Here is an 18,499-nt window from a genome sequence, read left to right as displayed (position 1 = left end):
TTCTTGCTGGATGGGACCGCGTCCCTAGCACCTTATCCCGGGTGGCCTATCGGAACAGACTCTTGAGAACAGTGGAATCAAAATTGGCATGGCTTCTGGAAACCATGTCCAATTTGTAATGTGAAATGAATGTATGAGAAGCCCAGGTGGCTGCTGCACAAATTGAATCTATTGGCAACCTGTCCTGAAAGGCTATGGATGTAGCTAATGCCCTAGTTGAATGAGCTCTAGGTCTTGAGGGTAATTTCTGATGTCTGATCTCCTAGATGAAAGTAATTGTAGACGCGAGCCATCTAGAAAGAGATACTTTAGTGACTGGAAGGCCCAATCTACCTTCTGCATATGACAAACAATTTATCAGATTTCCTGAGTTGTTTAGTCCTGTCTAAGTAATATCTCAGTTGGCGATGAACATCCAAAAAATGCAGCTTTTGCTCTGACCTATTTGAATAGTTAGGGAAAAAAACGGGGAGATCAATAATTTGGTTTAGGTTAATTTGAGAAGAAATTTTAGGTAAAAAGGATGGATTAGTCCGGAGGGATACCCCGTCTTTGTGAAAAACTAAGGAGGACGACTGCAGAGAGCATGGAGTTCCGATACTCTTTTCGCTGAAGTTATAGCTACCAGAAAAAAAAAGTGTCTTCCAAGAAAGCAATTTCAGAGAACATGAAGCCGCTGGTTCGAAGGGGAGGAAGAATTAAAGATGCCAGAACAGAGTTCAAATCCCATTGAGGCGGAGGGTCTTTGATTGGAGGTTTGAGAAGAAATACACCTCTTAAGGCTTTACAGAGTTTGTGAGCCATGATGCTGGATTCTGACACCAACATGAAAATTTGATATGGCAGCCAATTGAACTCTAATGGTTGATGCAGAAGATCCTAAATGAAAGAGTTCTGCTAGAAAGTCTAAAATAGACTGGATAGGTGCAGTAAAAGGATCCATGTTTTTCGATGATGCCCAAAGGGAAAAACATTTCCATTTGCTAGTATAAATCTTCCGGGTAGAAGATTTATGAGAGGCTATCAAGATATCTCGGACCGAGCGAGATATTGAGGGATGCCTGGCTAAGGTAGGAATTGGAGAAACCACGCTGTGAGGTTTAGAGAAGAGAGATTGGTGCAGCTGACCCGACTGATGGGTAATCAGATCTGGTACTGGGTCCAGATGCCAAGGCTGCTCCAAAAGGTAACGAAGAAAGGGGAACCATATCTGTCGAGACCAGTAAGGGGCAATGAGGATCATTGTCACTCAAGGCGATGGCTTTCTGAATTAGTTGAGGTATCAGTGGAAACGGGGGAAAAGGCATACAGAAGTCCCCGGGGCCAATCGTGGACTAGAGCGTCTCTGGTGGGATGGCCTGGTAACGGGAAGAGAGTGAAGTCTTGACACTTGCTGTTTTGGGGAGTAGCAAAAAGATCGCAGCAAGGTTGGCCCCATCTTAGGAATACCTCTTCTAAAATTGATTTCTTTAGAGGCCACTCGTGTGGCATGAGAAAAGCTCTGCTCAACTTGTCTGCAATGACGTTGGATTTCCCAGGAATATGCGTTGCTATCAGAAAACGCTGAGAAGAGATCGCCCATTGCCAAAGTCTGAGTGCTTCTCGACAAAGGGTATGATCTGGTTCCGCCTTGTTTGTTGATGTACCACACCACGGACATGTTGTCAGTTTGAATTGCAATAGTCCCTTTGGGAAGAGTAGTGGAAGGCTTGCAACGCTAAAAGCACTGCTCTCATCTCCAAGACATATGTGCACGTGGCACTCTAAGGGTTGCCATGTGCCCTGGACTGTCCTGCCCTGATAATGCCCCCCCCCCCACCCGGGGGAGGCATCTGTTGTCAACGTGGCAACTGGGGGGGGGGGGGGAGTGAAGGGTCTTCCTTGGAGAAGTTGGTGACGTCACCCACCAAGACAGTTGATTCTTGCATACTTGAGTTATCAGTATGGTATGGGACATCGGGAGTCATTGAAAGGACCACTGGGTAAAGAGCATCCATTGGAGGATCCTCATGTAAAGGCGAGCTAAGGAGAGAAGGGGAATAGCTGCTGCCATGAGTCCTAGTACCTTCAATACCAGTCTGGCTTTGACTTTGACAAATTGTAATAGAAGGGATAACACCCTCTGCTCTGAGTCTGGCTGAAAGGGTCTGTGTATCCAATGTGGCGCCTATAAAAGTAATAGACTGACAAGGCGACAAGGCAGATTTTTCGAAATTTATTGACATGCCTAGAGCTAGACAGGCTTGAATGGTGAAATCCCTGGATAGGAGAAGCTGATGTCTGGTGGTGGCAGTAAGGAGCCAATCGTCCAGATATGGAAACACCTGGAATCCCTGGCGTCTCAAGTGAGCTGTGACCACTGCCATGCATTTGGTGAACACCCGGGGGGCTGTAGTGAGACCAAAGGGCAGGGCCCTGAATTGGTAGTGACTGGCTCCCAGCCTGAAGCGGAGATATCTCCTGGAGCGTCGGTTCATTTTGATGTGCTAGTACGCATCCTGAAGATCGAGCACATCCAATTGTTCTGACCCAAGAAGGGTAGAATGGACTGTAGCGTGACCATCCGGAATTTTGTTTCGACAAACTTGTTTAAGTAGCTGAGATCCAGTATGGGTCTCCAGTCCTGTTTTTTTGGTACCAAAAAGAATTTGGAGTAGATTCCGGATCCTTGCTGGTCTGCTGGGACTGATTGGATGACTCTTTTTGATAGCAACTTTGAAACTTCTAATGCTGCTTTTTCCCTTAGACCGGGTGGAACGTCTGGAAGGGATCTTTTTGGTTGGGTTGGAATATGAATAAAGGGAATTTTGTAACCCTCGGATATGATAGACTGTACCCATTTGTCTTGAGTTAGGGAAAGCCAGGCTTTTGGGTACAGTGATAATCTTCCCCCGACTGCCTCCGAAGGCGGGCAGCCCCTCAGGGGTGCTGAAAGGGTGTGTCAGAGAACATCTCTCTGCTACCCTGGTTTTGCGGACCTCCTCTGCCTCTGGGGCGGCGTCTATTATTCCCCCCTCTGCCTCTAGAGGGGAATCTGCCTTGTGCATCAGATGAGACTCCCTGGGATTGTTTTCGGAACCACATCTTTCCTCCCCTTTGACCTTTGGGATAGGGTCTAGAAGGGGTAGAAAAACGGACTCCTACGGCAGAGAGTCTTACCTTCCACCTCGCACCTGGTCAATGTATCCTTCACCTGTGGACCAAACAATGATGATCCATCAAAGGGGGAATTGGTGAAGGACGCCTTGAAAGGGTCCGCAAAGTTGCATAGCTGCATCCAGGCGTGCCTTTGTAAGGCAACCCCTGTGCCTGCGGCTCTACTCGCTCCATCTGCTGCGTACAAGACCAGCCGCATGGAGGAGTTAATAGAATTTAGGGTTGCCAACTGGAGTTCATTGTGTCTTTGAACCCCTCAGCTGTAGGATCCTTCATCAGTTCACCCATATCCTTGAGTAAATCTCTTTGGAGACGGGTGAAGTGGCATAAGTAGTTCAGCGACCGTATTGAAAAGGTCACCGACGAGAACATCCGCTTGCCGTACCTGTCCATGGTCCTAGACTCTATTAGAATGGACAGGAACCGAAGGATCAGCTAACTCCTTTGTGGCCGCAGCCACCACCATGGCATCAACAGGGACACCTTTGGATAAAAACTGTCGTCTTTGGGGACAGTAAAGAATTTGGATGGTCTCCTCGGGGTGGGTTCCACTGAGTCAGGAGCCGTCCAAGCCTTCCTTGCCACCACTTCCATAAGGGGGTCAAAGGGAGGGGACACCCAGGAGGTAGAAGGGCGAGAACCAAACACCTCAAGATACACTGACTCATCCTCCGAAGGATTAAGGGCTGGCCAATTCCCCCTCTGAGGATTTCAAGGATGTCCGCAAAGGAGACAACCTCAGAGGGGGAACGAGGGGACCCTTCGGATTCCTCTAAGCCAGTGTCAGAGGTGATAGACTCAGGGGAGTCAATGTGCTTCCTCTTGCACTGCCTCTTCCTAGGGGGATCTGCAGGGTCAGGAGAGACCTCGGAAGAGGAGGAAATTCCCAATGGGGAATCTTGAGGAGTTGGTTCTCTGCGGTGTGAGACAAGGGGGGTGAGTAGAAATCACCGCAGGCACTGTAGATGGAGGGGCTGAGGGAGCTGACTGTGGGGCAGAACCTGGTTCTAGCGCACTCCGCATGACCTCGAAGGCACCTCTGTCAGGCAAGGCCCGAGGCCCTCGCTCCGAAGAGACAAGGACCCCTCCCAGCACCGACAGAGACTGCTCCGAAGCCAATGTCAGAGCCGAACTCACCAGCGCCGAAGCCCTGAGGGAGAGCGGGGTCGGACAAGGGTTCGATGCCACTCGCCCCCTCGGAGCCGAGGGAAGCTCAGCGCAGAGATCCCTCCAAAGAGGAGATCGGAGCAGACGACGGAGCCGAAATGGAAGGTATCTGATCCGATGCACAGACAGTCATGGCTCCAACAAGCCTTGGCTCCAAACTCAGAGTCTGAGGAGGAATGTAATCTGGAACGGGAATAGCCACTGACTGGTGTCGGGCTATGGAGCATTTGTGCCAGTGCCTCGGACTTAAGTTACTCACCACCCTCTGCAAATCATGGTCTGACAACCTGGAAGACCGAGAGGAATGGGTTTTGTGACTCCGCTCCGAAAGGAGAGGGGATCCTGGCGCTGAGTGCACAGATCCGATGGAGGGGGACCTGGACCTCTCTGTAAAATGGCTCCGATAATGGTATCGGAGCCGATGGACTTATCAGCCTCTGCTCCAGCCGGAGCAGAGGTAACTGTATGAGGCTTAAGAACAGATCCGATGGAGGGGGACCTGGACCGCTTTCTGGAAAGTGGCTCCGATAATGGTATCGGAGCCGATGAAGACATCAGCCTCGGCTCCAGCCGGAGCAGAGGTAACTGTATGAGGCTTAAGAACATCGGCTCCAGCCGGAGCCGATGACGAAGCCTGCTTCGACTTCAGTCGACTCAAGAGCAGGAGTAGACTGCTTTGAAGTTTTTGAAGGCTTCCCCGATCCAGACTGAGTCGGGGGGGCCTTCAGGCTTTAACAAGCCCCGCAAGATGAGCTTGTTCTTGCGTTCCTGTTCCTGCAGGACTCTAGGGCTGAAACCATGGCAGACAGCACATGAGTCCTGCAGGTGCACAGGTCCCAGGCAATACACACAAGTGTGACAGTCTGTCAGACAGCACGAGTCACACTTCTTGAAGCCTGAGACCTTATCCTTAGACATTAAGGTAAGAGAGGTTGTACACAAACACACAAAACAGACACTCTCTACTAAAAAATTTAAAGTTATGTAGCAAAAACGCACACAAGCCCCTAACACTAATTTAAAAGGGACTGGGGTGAGGGAAGGGCCGAAGGCCTAGAACAATAAGAGGGGTAGGGAATTGAAAATTAGGGTCGATGGAACTAGAAATTAGAACCAACAATAAAAATATTTCTGACTAAAAGAAAGGAGGGAATTAGTAATACCTCAAAGGTAAAAAATCCACTAACCTGCCTGAGGCGGTAGAAAAAGCACCTAGTCAGCTATAGCGGCAAACGAGATCTGGGTAGTTACCGCCTAGCATTGTGGGATATAGGGGAGCCTCTAGCCGGTGGAATTAGCTCTCGAGCTTTAGTATTGGCAGAGTCGGAGCCGAGGATCGGCTCCGAACCCATCCAGCAAGAATGAAGGCGAGATTGACAACTTAACATCATTGTTTCCTGGCTGTGACAATGTTGACTCCATAAAACTTAAGTACCACTGAAGTTTCCTCATATGCAGTCTTGCACATGGAATTAGAAGAATGCAGGATGCCATGAACCCCAAGGCTTGCAGTACTGGTCCTGCAGATAGCAGGGATTTTATGGCCGCCTCTTTGAAGTCACCAAACGAACTTGTTTCTGCCATAAGGAAAGCCATCTGGGCAAATTTATTCAAGCTTGCACCCAGGAATGTAATTTGAGAGGGTACCAGTTGTGATTTATTTTTGTTTATGGTGTACCCTAGACAAATAACCCTTTTTACAAACAGAGGTTTTAGAAGAATGGCCTTTTCTGCCTGAATTCGACAATCCAGATATGAATATATCTTTGCCTGCAAAATGCAATTACTGGAGCCAGGCACTTTGTAAATACCCTGGGTGCAGTAGATAAGCCAAAGGGCAGTGCAGAGAACTGAATGCAAGCAGCCTGCTTTGAAGCAGAGATATCTGCTGCAAAATTCCCCGACTGAGATATGCAGGTAAGCCTCTTAAATCTACAGTTGCCAACTAGGCATCTTTGCCTAGCATAGGAAGTAACCAGTGAAGAGTCAGCATCTTGAATTTTGGAATGTCCAGAAAGGTGTTTAGAGTAGATCAGTCCAGAATTGGACGCCATGATTCGTCTTTTCTGAGTACCAGAAACCTTGTCCCTTTTCCTCTTCTGGTACTAGTTGAATTGCCCCCATGTTTAGGAGAGAAAGTACTAGTTGCCTCTGCCCACTGACTTGGGGGCAGGTCTGGCCACCCATCTGGAGTTGGCAACGTGTGGATGATTTGTATCCCTGGGACACTATTTAAAAAAGATTTGTCCTGGGTTATAAGTTGCCAGTTTTTTGCATGAAGAGCCAGTTTTCCTCCCAAAGGGGCAGCTAAGAGGCAAGTGCTTGGTAATTTTAAAGGAAAGTCATTGAGACTTTTTACCATAGGGAGGCGTCATGCTGTTTCCAGATTTGGAAGTGAAGGCACCCCCATTGCTTAGTTCTGAAACTCCCTTGGGACTGAAACCTTGTGCTTTTGGAATGTCTGAGCTTGTCTTGAGTGGCTCAAAGTAACTGGAAAGTACCAGTTCTTTGTAGGCCAGTGCCTACTAAATCTTGGAGGTTGTAACTAAGAAATCTCAGTTTGTATAGATTTAGCTTTATCTTCCATCTTTTTTAGAACTTCTTCAGCTTCATTACCAAACTGTCCTGCTGCAAAGGAGCATCCAACAATTTTGCTTTAACATGATCAGGCAGAGATTGTTCCTTAAGCCAAGCATGCCTTCTAAGCACAGACGCAGTAACAGCATCCCTGCAAGAGGCCTCCAAAGAATCAAAACCACATTGCAAAGTATGTTTTCCAACTTGTTCTGCTGAATGCAGTAAATCCTGTAATTCCTTATTTTCTACACAGTCAGAAATAACTTCCTGTTTAAGCAGTCCCATGATATGCTTTTGATATTTTAGCATATGGAATTGACAGTTTAAAGCCCTGATTGCCAAGGCTGCAGAAGTGTAAACCTTTTCACCCCAGCGCCCTGGAGTCTCCATCAGAAGGGGTAGGATTTTTAGCAGTAGAAGCCTTAATGCCCTTGGGCCACTGAGAAATGGTTTCAGGGTCTGCAACAGGATTCTGAAAAGGAATGTGGGAGTCAGGAAACCTGTAGTATCTGTCCAGCTTACAAGGGGCCAGAGGCAGGGAATCTGGGACCAAACTGGATTCTGAAAACACGTCTAGTACAGGAGGTATAGACGAAGGCCTATGCTGACGAAGAAAAATCCCCCAAGCCTCTTTTTGGATTCAGAAAAATCCTAACTTTCCCCGGGGAAATGCTCCCTTAAGGTATGTAAAGTTTCCCAAAAAGCTGTGATCTGAACTCTGGTAGCAACCGACCAGCACACTTGAACGGTTTCTGCTACAGGCTCCTCAGCAAGAAAGACTTGAGTAATGGCGTCAGTTGCCTTGCTTTTATAACACTGACGACCTGGCAGTCTACAGGTGACAGCAGCTGAATCAGAAAAAAACACTGACTGGTATTCAGGCCAGCCGAGGGACAACACAGCAGGGATAACCCACAGGTGAGGACCGCAACAATGAAACGATCATGATGCAAGAATTTAAGGCTGGTTTGAGGACAAAGCAGATTGACTACTCAAGTCTATGCCCTCAAATCCTATAGAAGGAAACTGCAACCAATTCCCCATTTTCTCTAGATCACAGGAGCCTAGGTCTCTTGACGGAGATGCTGCTCTCATCTCAGTACTGCAAAACAGATTCTGGACACAGAACTGTTTTAACTACAGGCTGGGGGTAGAGTCAGCTCAGCCATTTTCTCCTATGGTTGTACAGAGAACACAACCAAATGCGGACACTCTCAACCATAGGATGTTGCCCTCCCCTTGCTTAGATCGTACAGACAGAGCATGAAATCAATGATGGCAAGGCTTCAGCCCAGAGATGGCATGTCAAGATGTTATGGCCTCTCAATGGATGAAGTCAGATGCTTCAGCAGGGGCAGGCATCAGTGTTTGTGGTCTTGAACACAAGTGTCTACACAAGTTTCTGGGTTTCCCTTTCTACTGGGGAGATGTACTTTTCAGGGAAAGGAGGGGATACAAAGTACATTCTGCTGCAAGTCCTCAGACAACTTCAACACCACAAGTTTATTCCGCTTGGAAAATATGGAATACAGCCAGATTCTGTCTTCAAAGTACAGCATGGATAATTGTTAAACTTTGAAGGCCAAGAAACACTGCCCATGAAATCTGAGGGGAACTTGACAAGCATATCCATAAACAGCAGAAGAGAAACCCACACCTCACCTAAATTTCTCTGAATACCTGCTAAATACAAAAATACTTTTGCTCTCCCTTCAGACCTAACCACCACTGGATGGGGAGTAAACAGTGAGAAATTAATGGCAAGGGTGAATAGCTACACTTCAAAACTAGGTAGTGCCAAAATTAAGGTGACAGCCAAAACATGGGGCAGGGGTCTCAACTCTGCAAGACAAAACTTACGTACTTCTAACTCACAAATACAAGTAATCGAAAAAAGAAAATACAGTGTAAGAAAGCATTTGCACCCTCCTCCCATTACATGGATTTCAGAATGAAGTCTTAACTGAAACAGAATTTAGGATAAGACTATTCCAAATAAGACCACCCTTTTAGATACAAGTGGGTGAATCTAAACCAGACACCAGTACTTCAAAGCCATGACATGAATGCATGGTGCCAAAATGCTATACCTCATGAAAGTTCTCTTCTGCGACTTGTGAAGGTGCATTGAAGAAGTGTAGCACATTGCTGGGGTGCTGAATTCTATTCTTTGATGCTTGTTCCGCAGTTGAAAACCTGTTGTTCCGTGATCCACCAAAATCTTTGAAGCTGGATGATCCATCTTCCAGTGCATATGATTGACCAGGCATAATTGCTTGCTGTTTAGAAACACTGCAGACAGAAATACAATAAAAGTAATTAAAGCCTTCCCAAATCACTGTACACAAGACATGTCAACCAACCATTAACTGCAAGTACTCATGCATTATGATCAACTTGAGGTACACTGCTATTCACTTTTTTTTTGCCCCATTTCTGTAAGAAAAAAACAGCCAGTTACATCAAGTAATGTTTTTCCTGAATATAAACATCCAAAGTATGAACTCCCCACAGGGAATGCATCAAGCCATGTGAAATTGAAGCCTACACACGTGTTATGTACACACCATATGTTCCATCTGTGCTGTCCATTTTCGTTCAACTCTTGGGTTTGGATGAGATCCTCTGATCATTGTGAATTACTGAAAGTTCTACTCCTACCTTTCCCATAATGCCCTCATACCCATCAGCCCCTATTTTACATTTCAATGCTCTACTGATGCAAACTAAAATCTAGGACTAATACATGTCATTAAGAAAAACAGAGTTAATGCATTAGCAAAACATTAACACTGACCTTAACCAGTTTAAAATTTTTAGCTACAGGGAGAACTTATGAGCACAAAGATACAAGGAGGAATAGATATTTTTGGAGGTCCAATGTGAAGGAAGCCTTTAATTGTTTAGCTTTAAACTGGCTAGCTAGAGGGGGACAAAGGTAAGCAGAAATGAGTAAGCCAAGCCAGCAGTGTGCAATTCACACAGACAGAACCAAGGGGACATCCACTGATTGTGCTAAGTCAGGATCTACCAAGTGAAAAGCTCTTCCACTTGGATAGGTAAAAGTTTCCTGGCCTCCTGCAAGACCCTTAGCAGAGTCCACGGAAGTGTACACAAGCGGGGATGGAAGAGTTCCTCTGTCTTGTGCGATAAGGTCCACCTTGGGAGATGTGACTTGTGGTGACTGCCCTTGGGTAAATGCAGAAGGAACAAATGCTATCTTAGCTAAAAGGTAGTAACCAAGATTTTCTGGTTTCCTGACGAATAAGGACCAGGACTTTGGAATGAGCAGAAGTGGAGGGAATGCATACAGAAACATTTCCTTACAAGAGAATGAGGGTGTCCACCTTCCAGACAACAGGGTGAGGGACTATGGCACAAAATTGTGAAAGTTGTGTTCTTGGGGGAGGCAAAAATCTACTTGCAGTATACCCCCCACTGGCAGACATCCAGAAACATCCCTTCGAAGCATCTATTCATGGGACTGTGTACACTGCCTGAACAGTCACCAGATATTGGACTTGTGCCATCTGCACAGTAGGTAGGATTTCACCCCCCCCCCTTTCAACATACAGGACAGTCATACTGTCTGAACAGCTTCAAAAGGTCCTGGTTGGAGGAGGATGAAAGGTCTGAATGGCTAGCAGCAGCACCCTCATCTCCCTTGCACTGACATGTTCCCTTTGAGGGGGTGGGAATATACCCCTAGTGCCTTCAAATTTCTGAAAGCTGTCCCCCAGCCCACATCTGAGGCATCTGAACATTAGACTGATGCAAGGAGACCTGGGTTGAGGGACTTGTTGGATCCACCCACTGTAGTTCTCTTCAAATAGGTAGGGAGAAGAGGAACTGAAAAAGTTGCATCCAAACTGACTAAGAACCACTCGTGTTCATGTTTGGCCATAGACAGCACTGCTATGGTGGATGCCACGAAACCCAGAGGTCCTGTGCCTTGAGAAACCTTAGAGGTCAGTGTGTATCCTGCATCCCTGAAAAGAGGTGATCCTGATGGGGGGCAAGAATGATTTTGTGGGGTTTACTATGAATCCCAGACAGAAATTGCAAAGGATGTTTTGCTCTAGGCGAGGCTGCCAGAAAAGATTGTCCAGGTAAGGAAAAACATGGATGCTCTGAAGTCTGCAGAAGGCAATCACGGTAGCTAGACATTTTATAAATATGCCTTGGAGTCCAAAGGGCAAGGAAGAGAAAGTACAGTTGTGTACACTTACCATAAATTTAGACGTTTGAAATATATTCACTGTTGCAGTAATCACACTTGGATCATCTGCCTGCAAGTAGCCCTCAGTCAGCCCGAATACCAGAGTCTTGGGATTTCTGCATCAGATGCAGTCGCCTCTTCCATGACATCAGGTAGCCAGGGCAGTAGCCGCCATTACATCAGTTTCTTGCCCCACATGTCAGGAGCCCCCAAAATAGGAAGCATTTAACTGGTGTGGAACATCCAGTAAAAAGTAAACACCATTACCATAACATATGGCCAAAAAGAGGATACGTAGAAAGTATAGAAAAATCAGGGGGCTGGAGGGAGGGTAATCAAGGACTGCAACAGTGAATACACTCCCATCTACATTTATGTTAAAATGTACATAACTGTACTATGTTCTTAGTGTTTCATTGTTGCAGTCACCACACCTGGGTTGATTCCCAAAGCTGAGGAAGGGTGGAGGCAGTAAAGTATTAGGGCTGGCTAGCAGGCCTTGCAAGACTGCTGCAGCAAATCCAGATCTGGATTTATAAAAGATAGGTAAGTGGTAATGCTTGGTGAAGGTGTACAGTGAACACCAGGTTGCAGCTTCCAGGATGTACCTGGTAGGGACTCTCCTGAGAAATGCTGCAGAGATTGAGGCAGCCCTAGTGGAATGGGTTCTGATCCCTTGTGGGGTAGGTTTTCCATGGTGCTTGTAGCAGAAATGGATGCAGTGCACTATCCATTTGGAGATAGTTTGCTTTGAAATGGCCTTGCCCTCTGCCCATGTAGCTTTGAAATGGCTTTGCCCTCTGCCCCTGTAGCAAAGCTGACTAGTAGCTGGTCAGATTTTCTGAAAGATATAGTCCAGTCAAGGTAGAACCTAAGCTGTGTGCATGCCCTTTATGCCGAAGATTAAAGGAAAAAGGTTGGTAAATGGATTGGTTTAAAGCCACACCGGATACCACTTCATAAATGACGGGTTAGTCCCGAGAGGAAACACTGTCTGCATGGAAGATAATGAAGAGCCATAAGGGCCTGAAACTCTACACACGCTTCTTGCTGAAGTGATGGCTAGAAGTAAGGCTGTTTCCCCAAGAGAGGAATTTGTAACTGCTGTAGCAGGCTCAAAAGGGGGAAGAGCGAGCTTCTCCAGTACAAAGATGGTACCAAGCAGGAGTGGGAGCTCTCCTCGGTGGTCTTAAATTGTTAGCTCCTCTCTGGAAATGTTTGACCAGAGGAGTAAGAGAAGAGGGGAGGCTCAGCATTGTAATGAGCTGAGATGGCAGAGGCATGAATTTTAAATGTGGATAAGCCTTTGTGGAGCAGCTCTGGTAATCTAGGATTTACGGTAAGGTGGGCACAGCTGTCTCCTTCCCCAGAGACTGGCTCCAAGAACACTTCCACTTTTCTGAATAGGATTTCCTAGTACTAAGCCTCCTGGCCTCAAGGATGACATCCTGCACCAGTTTGCTGAGGGTTGCTGGTGATGTATTCAGGGAATAAGCCAGGCTGCTAGGTTCAGGGTTTGCAGCAGAGGATGCAAAATCTGACCCCACCCCCTTCCTGCTGGGACAGTGGAGGGGGGGTCTGATGCAGGTGCCAGGGTGGCACTGTTAAACTGCATAAAAGTGGGTACCAGTGCTGGTGTGGCCAGTCTGGTGCAATAAGGATCATCCTTGGCCTGTCCAGTTTGATCTTTAATCTTTACTTTCTAAAAGGAGGGGCAAGGGGGGAGGCGGCATAGACAGAGGTTTTCCCATGTAAAGGACAGGGTATCCACTTTCCATGCTTGGCTGTGGGGAGTTCTGGTGCACAATTTGTTCAATTGATGGCTTGGGGGGGGGGGGAGCAAAGAGGTCCACCTCTGGTGTCCCCCACCTGTAGATTAGAAGCTTGAATGAGTTTGGTTCCAGTTCCCACTTGTGTGGGTTCATTAGATTCCTGCTCAAGTAGTCTGCCAGTGAATTGTTTGCCTGGCAGAATTGAGCTTGATGGTGGACTCTGTTGCTCAAAGCTGTGTTCCAGAGTCATGGCTAACCTGCAGCATGGGTAGGAATGAGCCACCCCCCCATGACTGGTGTATAGAGTGGTCCTGGAAGGATAAAGGCATTTGAAGGCTCAGTGCATTCTTACAGCCAACATTTCTTTGATTGATATGCAAGTGCATTTGTCCTGGGCTCCATTTGCCTTGAATGCATTTGCCTGCCATGTGAGCCCCCCCAATGCATAGTCTTGACTAGTCAGGGTTTGGACGGTGGAAATCAGTTTCCAGGCCCCGAGTACCACTGAAGTTTCCTCATATGCAGTCTTGCATATGGAATTAGAATACATGCGGCCATGAATCCTAGGGCTTGCAGTATTTTTTCTTGCAGATGCTGGGTTTGGGTGGCCAGTAGTTTGAAGTAATTTGTCAAATAAACCTGCTTTTCTGGAGTCAGGCTTGCCATCTGGGAAGTTGTGTTCAAGCTTACTCCCAGGAATACAATTTTTTGGCAGAGTACCAGATGTTATTTCTTTTCGTTGATGGTATACCCCCAGAGAAGTTGGGAGTCTCTTTACAAATATCTGGTGCTGAAGTAGCAATTCCTGACTGTCCGCCTGAATCAGGCAATCATTCAAGTATGGGTAAATTTGAATGTTCTCTGCCTGCAGTATGCAATGGCTGGAGCCAGTCACTTTGTGAATACCCTGGGTGCAGTAGATAAGCCAAAGGGAAGTGCAGAGAACAGACAGCCTGCCCTGAAATGTAGATATTTCCCGCAAGAATCCCTTATGGGGGTGTGCAGATAGGGTGACCAGCCAGGAGTGCTTGGCTAGCACAGGAAGCAGCTGTTGAGTGTAAGCATTTTGAACTTTGGTAACCACCAGGAAGGTGTTGAGAACTGACAGAACCAGGATAGGGTGACAAGAGTTCTCTTTTCTGGGCCCCAGAAATGGTCTGGAGTAGAAACCCTGTCCCCTTTGCTCTGTTGAAACAGGTTTAATAGCCCTGATACTGAGAGAAAGTACTTGCTTTTGGGCCTCTGCTCAGTGGTTTGGAGGAAAGTCTGGCAATCCACTTGCTTGGAAGTAGAATCTGTATCCCAGGGATACAATGTCGAAACCCATCAGTCCTGGGTAATGTATTCCCAGTTTTTTGCATGCAGGGAGAGATTTCCTCCTAGGAGTGCAAGTACTTGGGCATGGCTGGGAAGGATGAAGGAAAGTCATTGCGAACTTTTTCCATAAGAGGGTGGCTTACCACTCTTGTTTTTGAGGTGGGAGCACTCCATTGTTTAGATGTGCATACCCTGAGACTAATATTTGTGGTCTGTTGCCTCTGGGTTTGGGCTGAGGCCTGGGAGTGACTGGAAAGGACCAGATTTTTTGAAGGCCAATGCCTACTACTGAATCTAGGTGGCTGTACCTGTAAGAAAATCTTTAATAGTTTGTATAGATTTAGTTTTTTCCTCCATATTTAACTTCTGCTTTTGTGCCAAACATACTTGGTTTAATGGAGCATCTAGATTTGTTCCTTCAGCCAAGCATGCCTTCTCAGAACAGACCCAGTGACAGCAGCCCTGCAAGATGCTTCTAAGGCATCGAAAAGTACAGTTGTGTACACTTACCATAAATGTACATGTTAGAGTGTATTCGCTGTCACACTTGGGTTACCTGCTTGGAGTAGCCCTTAGTCTGCCTGATTATCAAGTTTTGGGTCCTGCGTTGGATGCAGTCTCATCTCCCATGACGTCAGGTAGTCAGGAGTATAAAGCATGCAGCAGACACCATTACAGTCTTTCTTGCCCCAGATGTCAGGTGCCCCCATAATGGGAAGCAATTGTAATTTTATACAAGATTATACCTCCAACAAAAAAGCAAATACACCAAAAAGCTTTAAGCATAGTAAACTAAGAATAGGAGGTATAATCAGTCAAAAGTCAGGGGGATGGAGGGAGGGTAACCAGGACTGCAACAGTGAATACACCAACATCTACATTTATGGTAAGTGTACACAACTGTACCAACTTCGTGTTTCACTCTTGGTCATCACATTTGGGTAGATTCCCAAAGCTAAGGATGGGAGAAGGTAATTAGATAGCATTAGGACCAGCTATAAGGCCCTGCAAGACTGCAGTGGCAAAGCCAGCTCTGGATTTAGAAGACATTGGCAAGTGGTAATGCTTGGTGAATATGTACAGAACTCCAGGTAGCAGCTTCTAAGATGTCCCTGGTAGGGACACCACTGAGAAAGGCTGTAGAGGTAGATGCAACCCTGGTTGAATGTGGTCTTATTCCCTGTGGGGTAGGTTTTCCATGGTGTGTATAGCAAATTAATGCAGTAGCCTATCCACTTAAATGGTTTGCTTTGAAATGGTCCCCCCCCCCTCTGCCCCTGCAGCAAATGCAACCAGCAGCTGTTCAGATTTCCTGAGATGTTTAGTCCTGTCCCAAGTAAAATCTAAGTTTTGTGAATGACCAAGGAGTGCAGCATTAGTTTTGTTCTGTGGATTAGAAAATGTTGGCAAATGAATGGACTGATTAAGGGCCACACTGGATACCACCTTGGGCATGGAGGAATTGGTCCTGAGGGACACCCTGTCCACACGAAAGATGAAAGGCTCAACTGCCATGAGAGCCTGTAATTCACCCTTCTTGAAGTGATGGCTAGAAGAAAGGCTGTTTTCCAAGAAAGGAATTTCAACTCTGCATTTGCAGCTGGCTCAAAGGGAGGTAAAGTGAGCGTTTCCATTACAAAGTTAAGGTCCCAGGCTGGAGTAGGGGCCCTCCTGGGTGGCCTTAATATTTTGGCCCCTCGGAGGAACTGCTTCAGCAGTGGATGGGAGAAGAGGGGTGGTTCTGTATTGTAATAAGCTGAAATGGCTGAGGCATGAATTGGAGGGAAATTCAAGGCCCTTGTGAAGCATCTCAGTTAAGTAATGAAGAATGAGGTAAATTGGATGCTGTGCTCACCCCCTAAGTTTGGCTCCAGGAACAGAATCTTATCCCATTTCAGCACAAGATTTTCCTAGCACTAGGCCTCTTTGCTTCCAAAATGACATCCATCACTTGCTTACTGAGGGATGGTAACAGATCAGGTAATTAAGCCAGGCTGCCAGGTTCTGGGTTTGAAGCTGTGGATGCAGAATCTGGCCCACCTTCTGGGACAGCAGGGCAGGAGTCTGAGGCACATGCCAGCAGTGACTGTGCAAGAGGGGGTACCAGTGTTGTCATGGCCAGTCTGGTGCAATCAGCATTGTTCTTGGTTTGTCCTGTGATCTTTAGTACCACCTTGGATAGTAGAGGCAGAGGTGGAAGGCATAAACTGATTGGATGCCCTGTCCTTCACCTGGAAAAACATATTTCCAAGCTTGTTGTGGGGAGTTCCTTGTGCAGAATTTATCCAATTGGCAGTTTTGGGGGAGGCAAACAGGTCCATCTCTGGGCTCCCCCCCCATTTGTTTCAACATGAATATTTTTGGTTAGTTTCCACTCGTGTGGGTTCATGAGATTTCTGCTAAAGTCTGCCAGTGTCAGTGTATTTAGCTTTCCTGGCAGGACTTGAGCCTGTAGGTGCACTTGGTAGCTCAAGGCGGTGTTCCACAGAGCCATGGCTAATCTGCAGAGAGGATAGGAGTGGGTTCCTCCCTGCATGATGTACCACATAAACAGTGGTGTTCAGTCTTGCCCAATAATTGTCCTGGACGAATGTGGTCCTTGAAGGCTGTCAGAGCATTCTGTACAGCTAACATTTCTTTTTGACTGATATGCAGGTGCATTTGACTTCGGTTCCATTTGCCCTGAATGCACTTCCCTGCCAAGTGAGCCCACCATGCATAGTCTGATGCGTCTGTTAGGGTTTGGGCAGCAGGGGGTATAGAGCGAGTGGCAATCCCTTGTTTTGGTTGCAGGCCTCTGCCCAAAGGAGACATCTGTAGACAAAGTATGAATGGAATCCCCGATTCTAGATCCTGAGAATGTCGACACCATAGGCTTTTTAGATACCATTGTAGTTTCTGCATATGCAGTCTTGCATATGGAATTAGTAGAATGCAGGAGGCCACGAACCCCAGGGCTTGCAGTATTTTCCTTGCAGACAGCAGAGTCTTTGTGGCTAGTAGTTTGAAGTAGGCTGTCAAATGAACTTCTCTGGCGTAAGGTAGGCCATCTGGGAAGTTTTATTCAAGCTTGCTCCCAGGAATAATTTGTTGGCAGGGTACAAGATGCAATTTCTTTTCGTTTATGGTGTACCCCAGAGAAGTTAAATTTCCTTATAGTATGTCCTGGCTTTTTGCCCGAATTAGACAATTGTCCAGGTATGGGTATATTTGAATATTTCTCTGCCTGCAAAATGCAGTGACTGGAGCTAGGCACTTTGTGAATACCCTGGGCACAGTAGATAACCAAAGGGCATTGCAGAGAACTCAGTGCATGTAGCCTGCTTTGAAGTGTAGGTATCTTCCGCAAGGTGCACGTAGGCTTCCTTTAAATCTAGTGTTGCCAACCAAGCATCTTTGCCTAGCATAGGACGCAGATTATAAAGAGTTAGCATCTTGAATTTTGGGATCACCAAAAATGTGTTTAGTACAGACAGGTCCAGGATAGGATGCGAGGAATAGCCTTTTCTGGGTACCAGAAAGCAGAGTAGAAACCTTGTCCTCATTCTTCTGGTACAAGTTGAATAGCCCTGATACTTGAAAACTTGCTTTTGAGCCTCTGCCCACTGATTTGGGGGTAGATCTGGCCAACCGTTTTGAAGTTGGTAAGGAGTGGAATCTATTCTTGGGAAACATTGTCCTGGGTAATGAATTCCCAATTTTTTGCCTGCAGGGCAATCTTTCCCCCTAAAGGAACAGTCAGTTGTGCAGGGCTTGGAAGGTTTAAAGTTGTCATTTAAAGTTTACCATGGGGGGGGGGGGGGTCATCTTACTTCCTGTTTTGGAAGTGGGAGCCCCCCCCCACTGCTAAAGTCCTGTGAATAGTTTGAGACTGAAGCCTGGGTGTTCTGCTGGTTCTGGGTTTGAACTGAGAAGGCCTGGAAGAGGCAGGAAAGGACCAATTTAGAGGGCCAATGCCTACTGAATCTGGGAGGCTGTACTTGCAGGAAAAAGTTTGCATAGATTCAGCTTTCCTCCATCTTTAAGTACTTTGGTGCCAAACAGGCGGTCTTGGTTTAAGGGAGCATCCAGCAATTTAGCTTTAACATAATCTGGCAAAGATTGCTCCTTAAGCCAAGCATGCCTTCCAAGTACAGACCCAACGACAGCAGCCCCGCAAGATGCCTCTAAAGAATCAAAACCACATTGCAAAGTAAGTTTTCCAACTTTTTCAGCAAAATGCATTACATCCTGTAAATCTTCAGCAGAGTCCGGAATCATTTTCTGTTTAAGCAATCTAATACGCTGCTGA

General features: G+C 46.6%; 1 protein-coding gene across 1 annotated transcript in view; it reads right to left on the bottom strand.

Moving 5' to 3' along the window:
• The window catches only part of HNRNPL (heterogeneous nuclear ribonucleoprotein L), a 203,028-nt gene that overhangs the window by 80,869 nt on the left and 103,660 nt on the right, over positions 1-18,499 (bottom strand). The window contains exon 10 of the mRNA XM_044056988.1: positions 8,991-9,192. Coding sequence (XP_043912923.1) covers positions 8,991-9,192 — 202 coding nt within the window. The remainder of the gene's footprint in view (positions 1-8,990; positions 9,193-18,499) is intronic.

The sequence above is a fragment of the Protopterus annectens genome, chromosome 1.part0 (assembly GCF_019279795.1).
Source record: "Protopterus annectens isolate FY-2018-M chromosome 1.part0, PAN1.0, whole genome shotgun sequence".
Taxonomy (NCBI): domain Eukaryota; kingdom Metazoa; phylum Chordata; order Ceratodontiformes; family Protopteridae; genus Protopterus; species Protopterus annectens.
The sequence above is the reverse complement of the archived record's forward strand: the minus strand, read 5'-3'. Positions and strand labels throughout refer to the sequence as shown.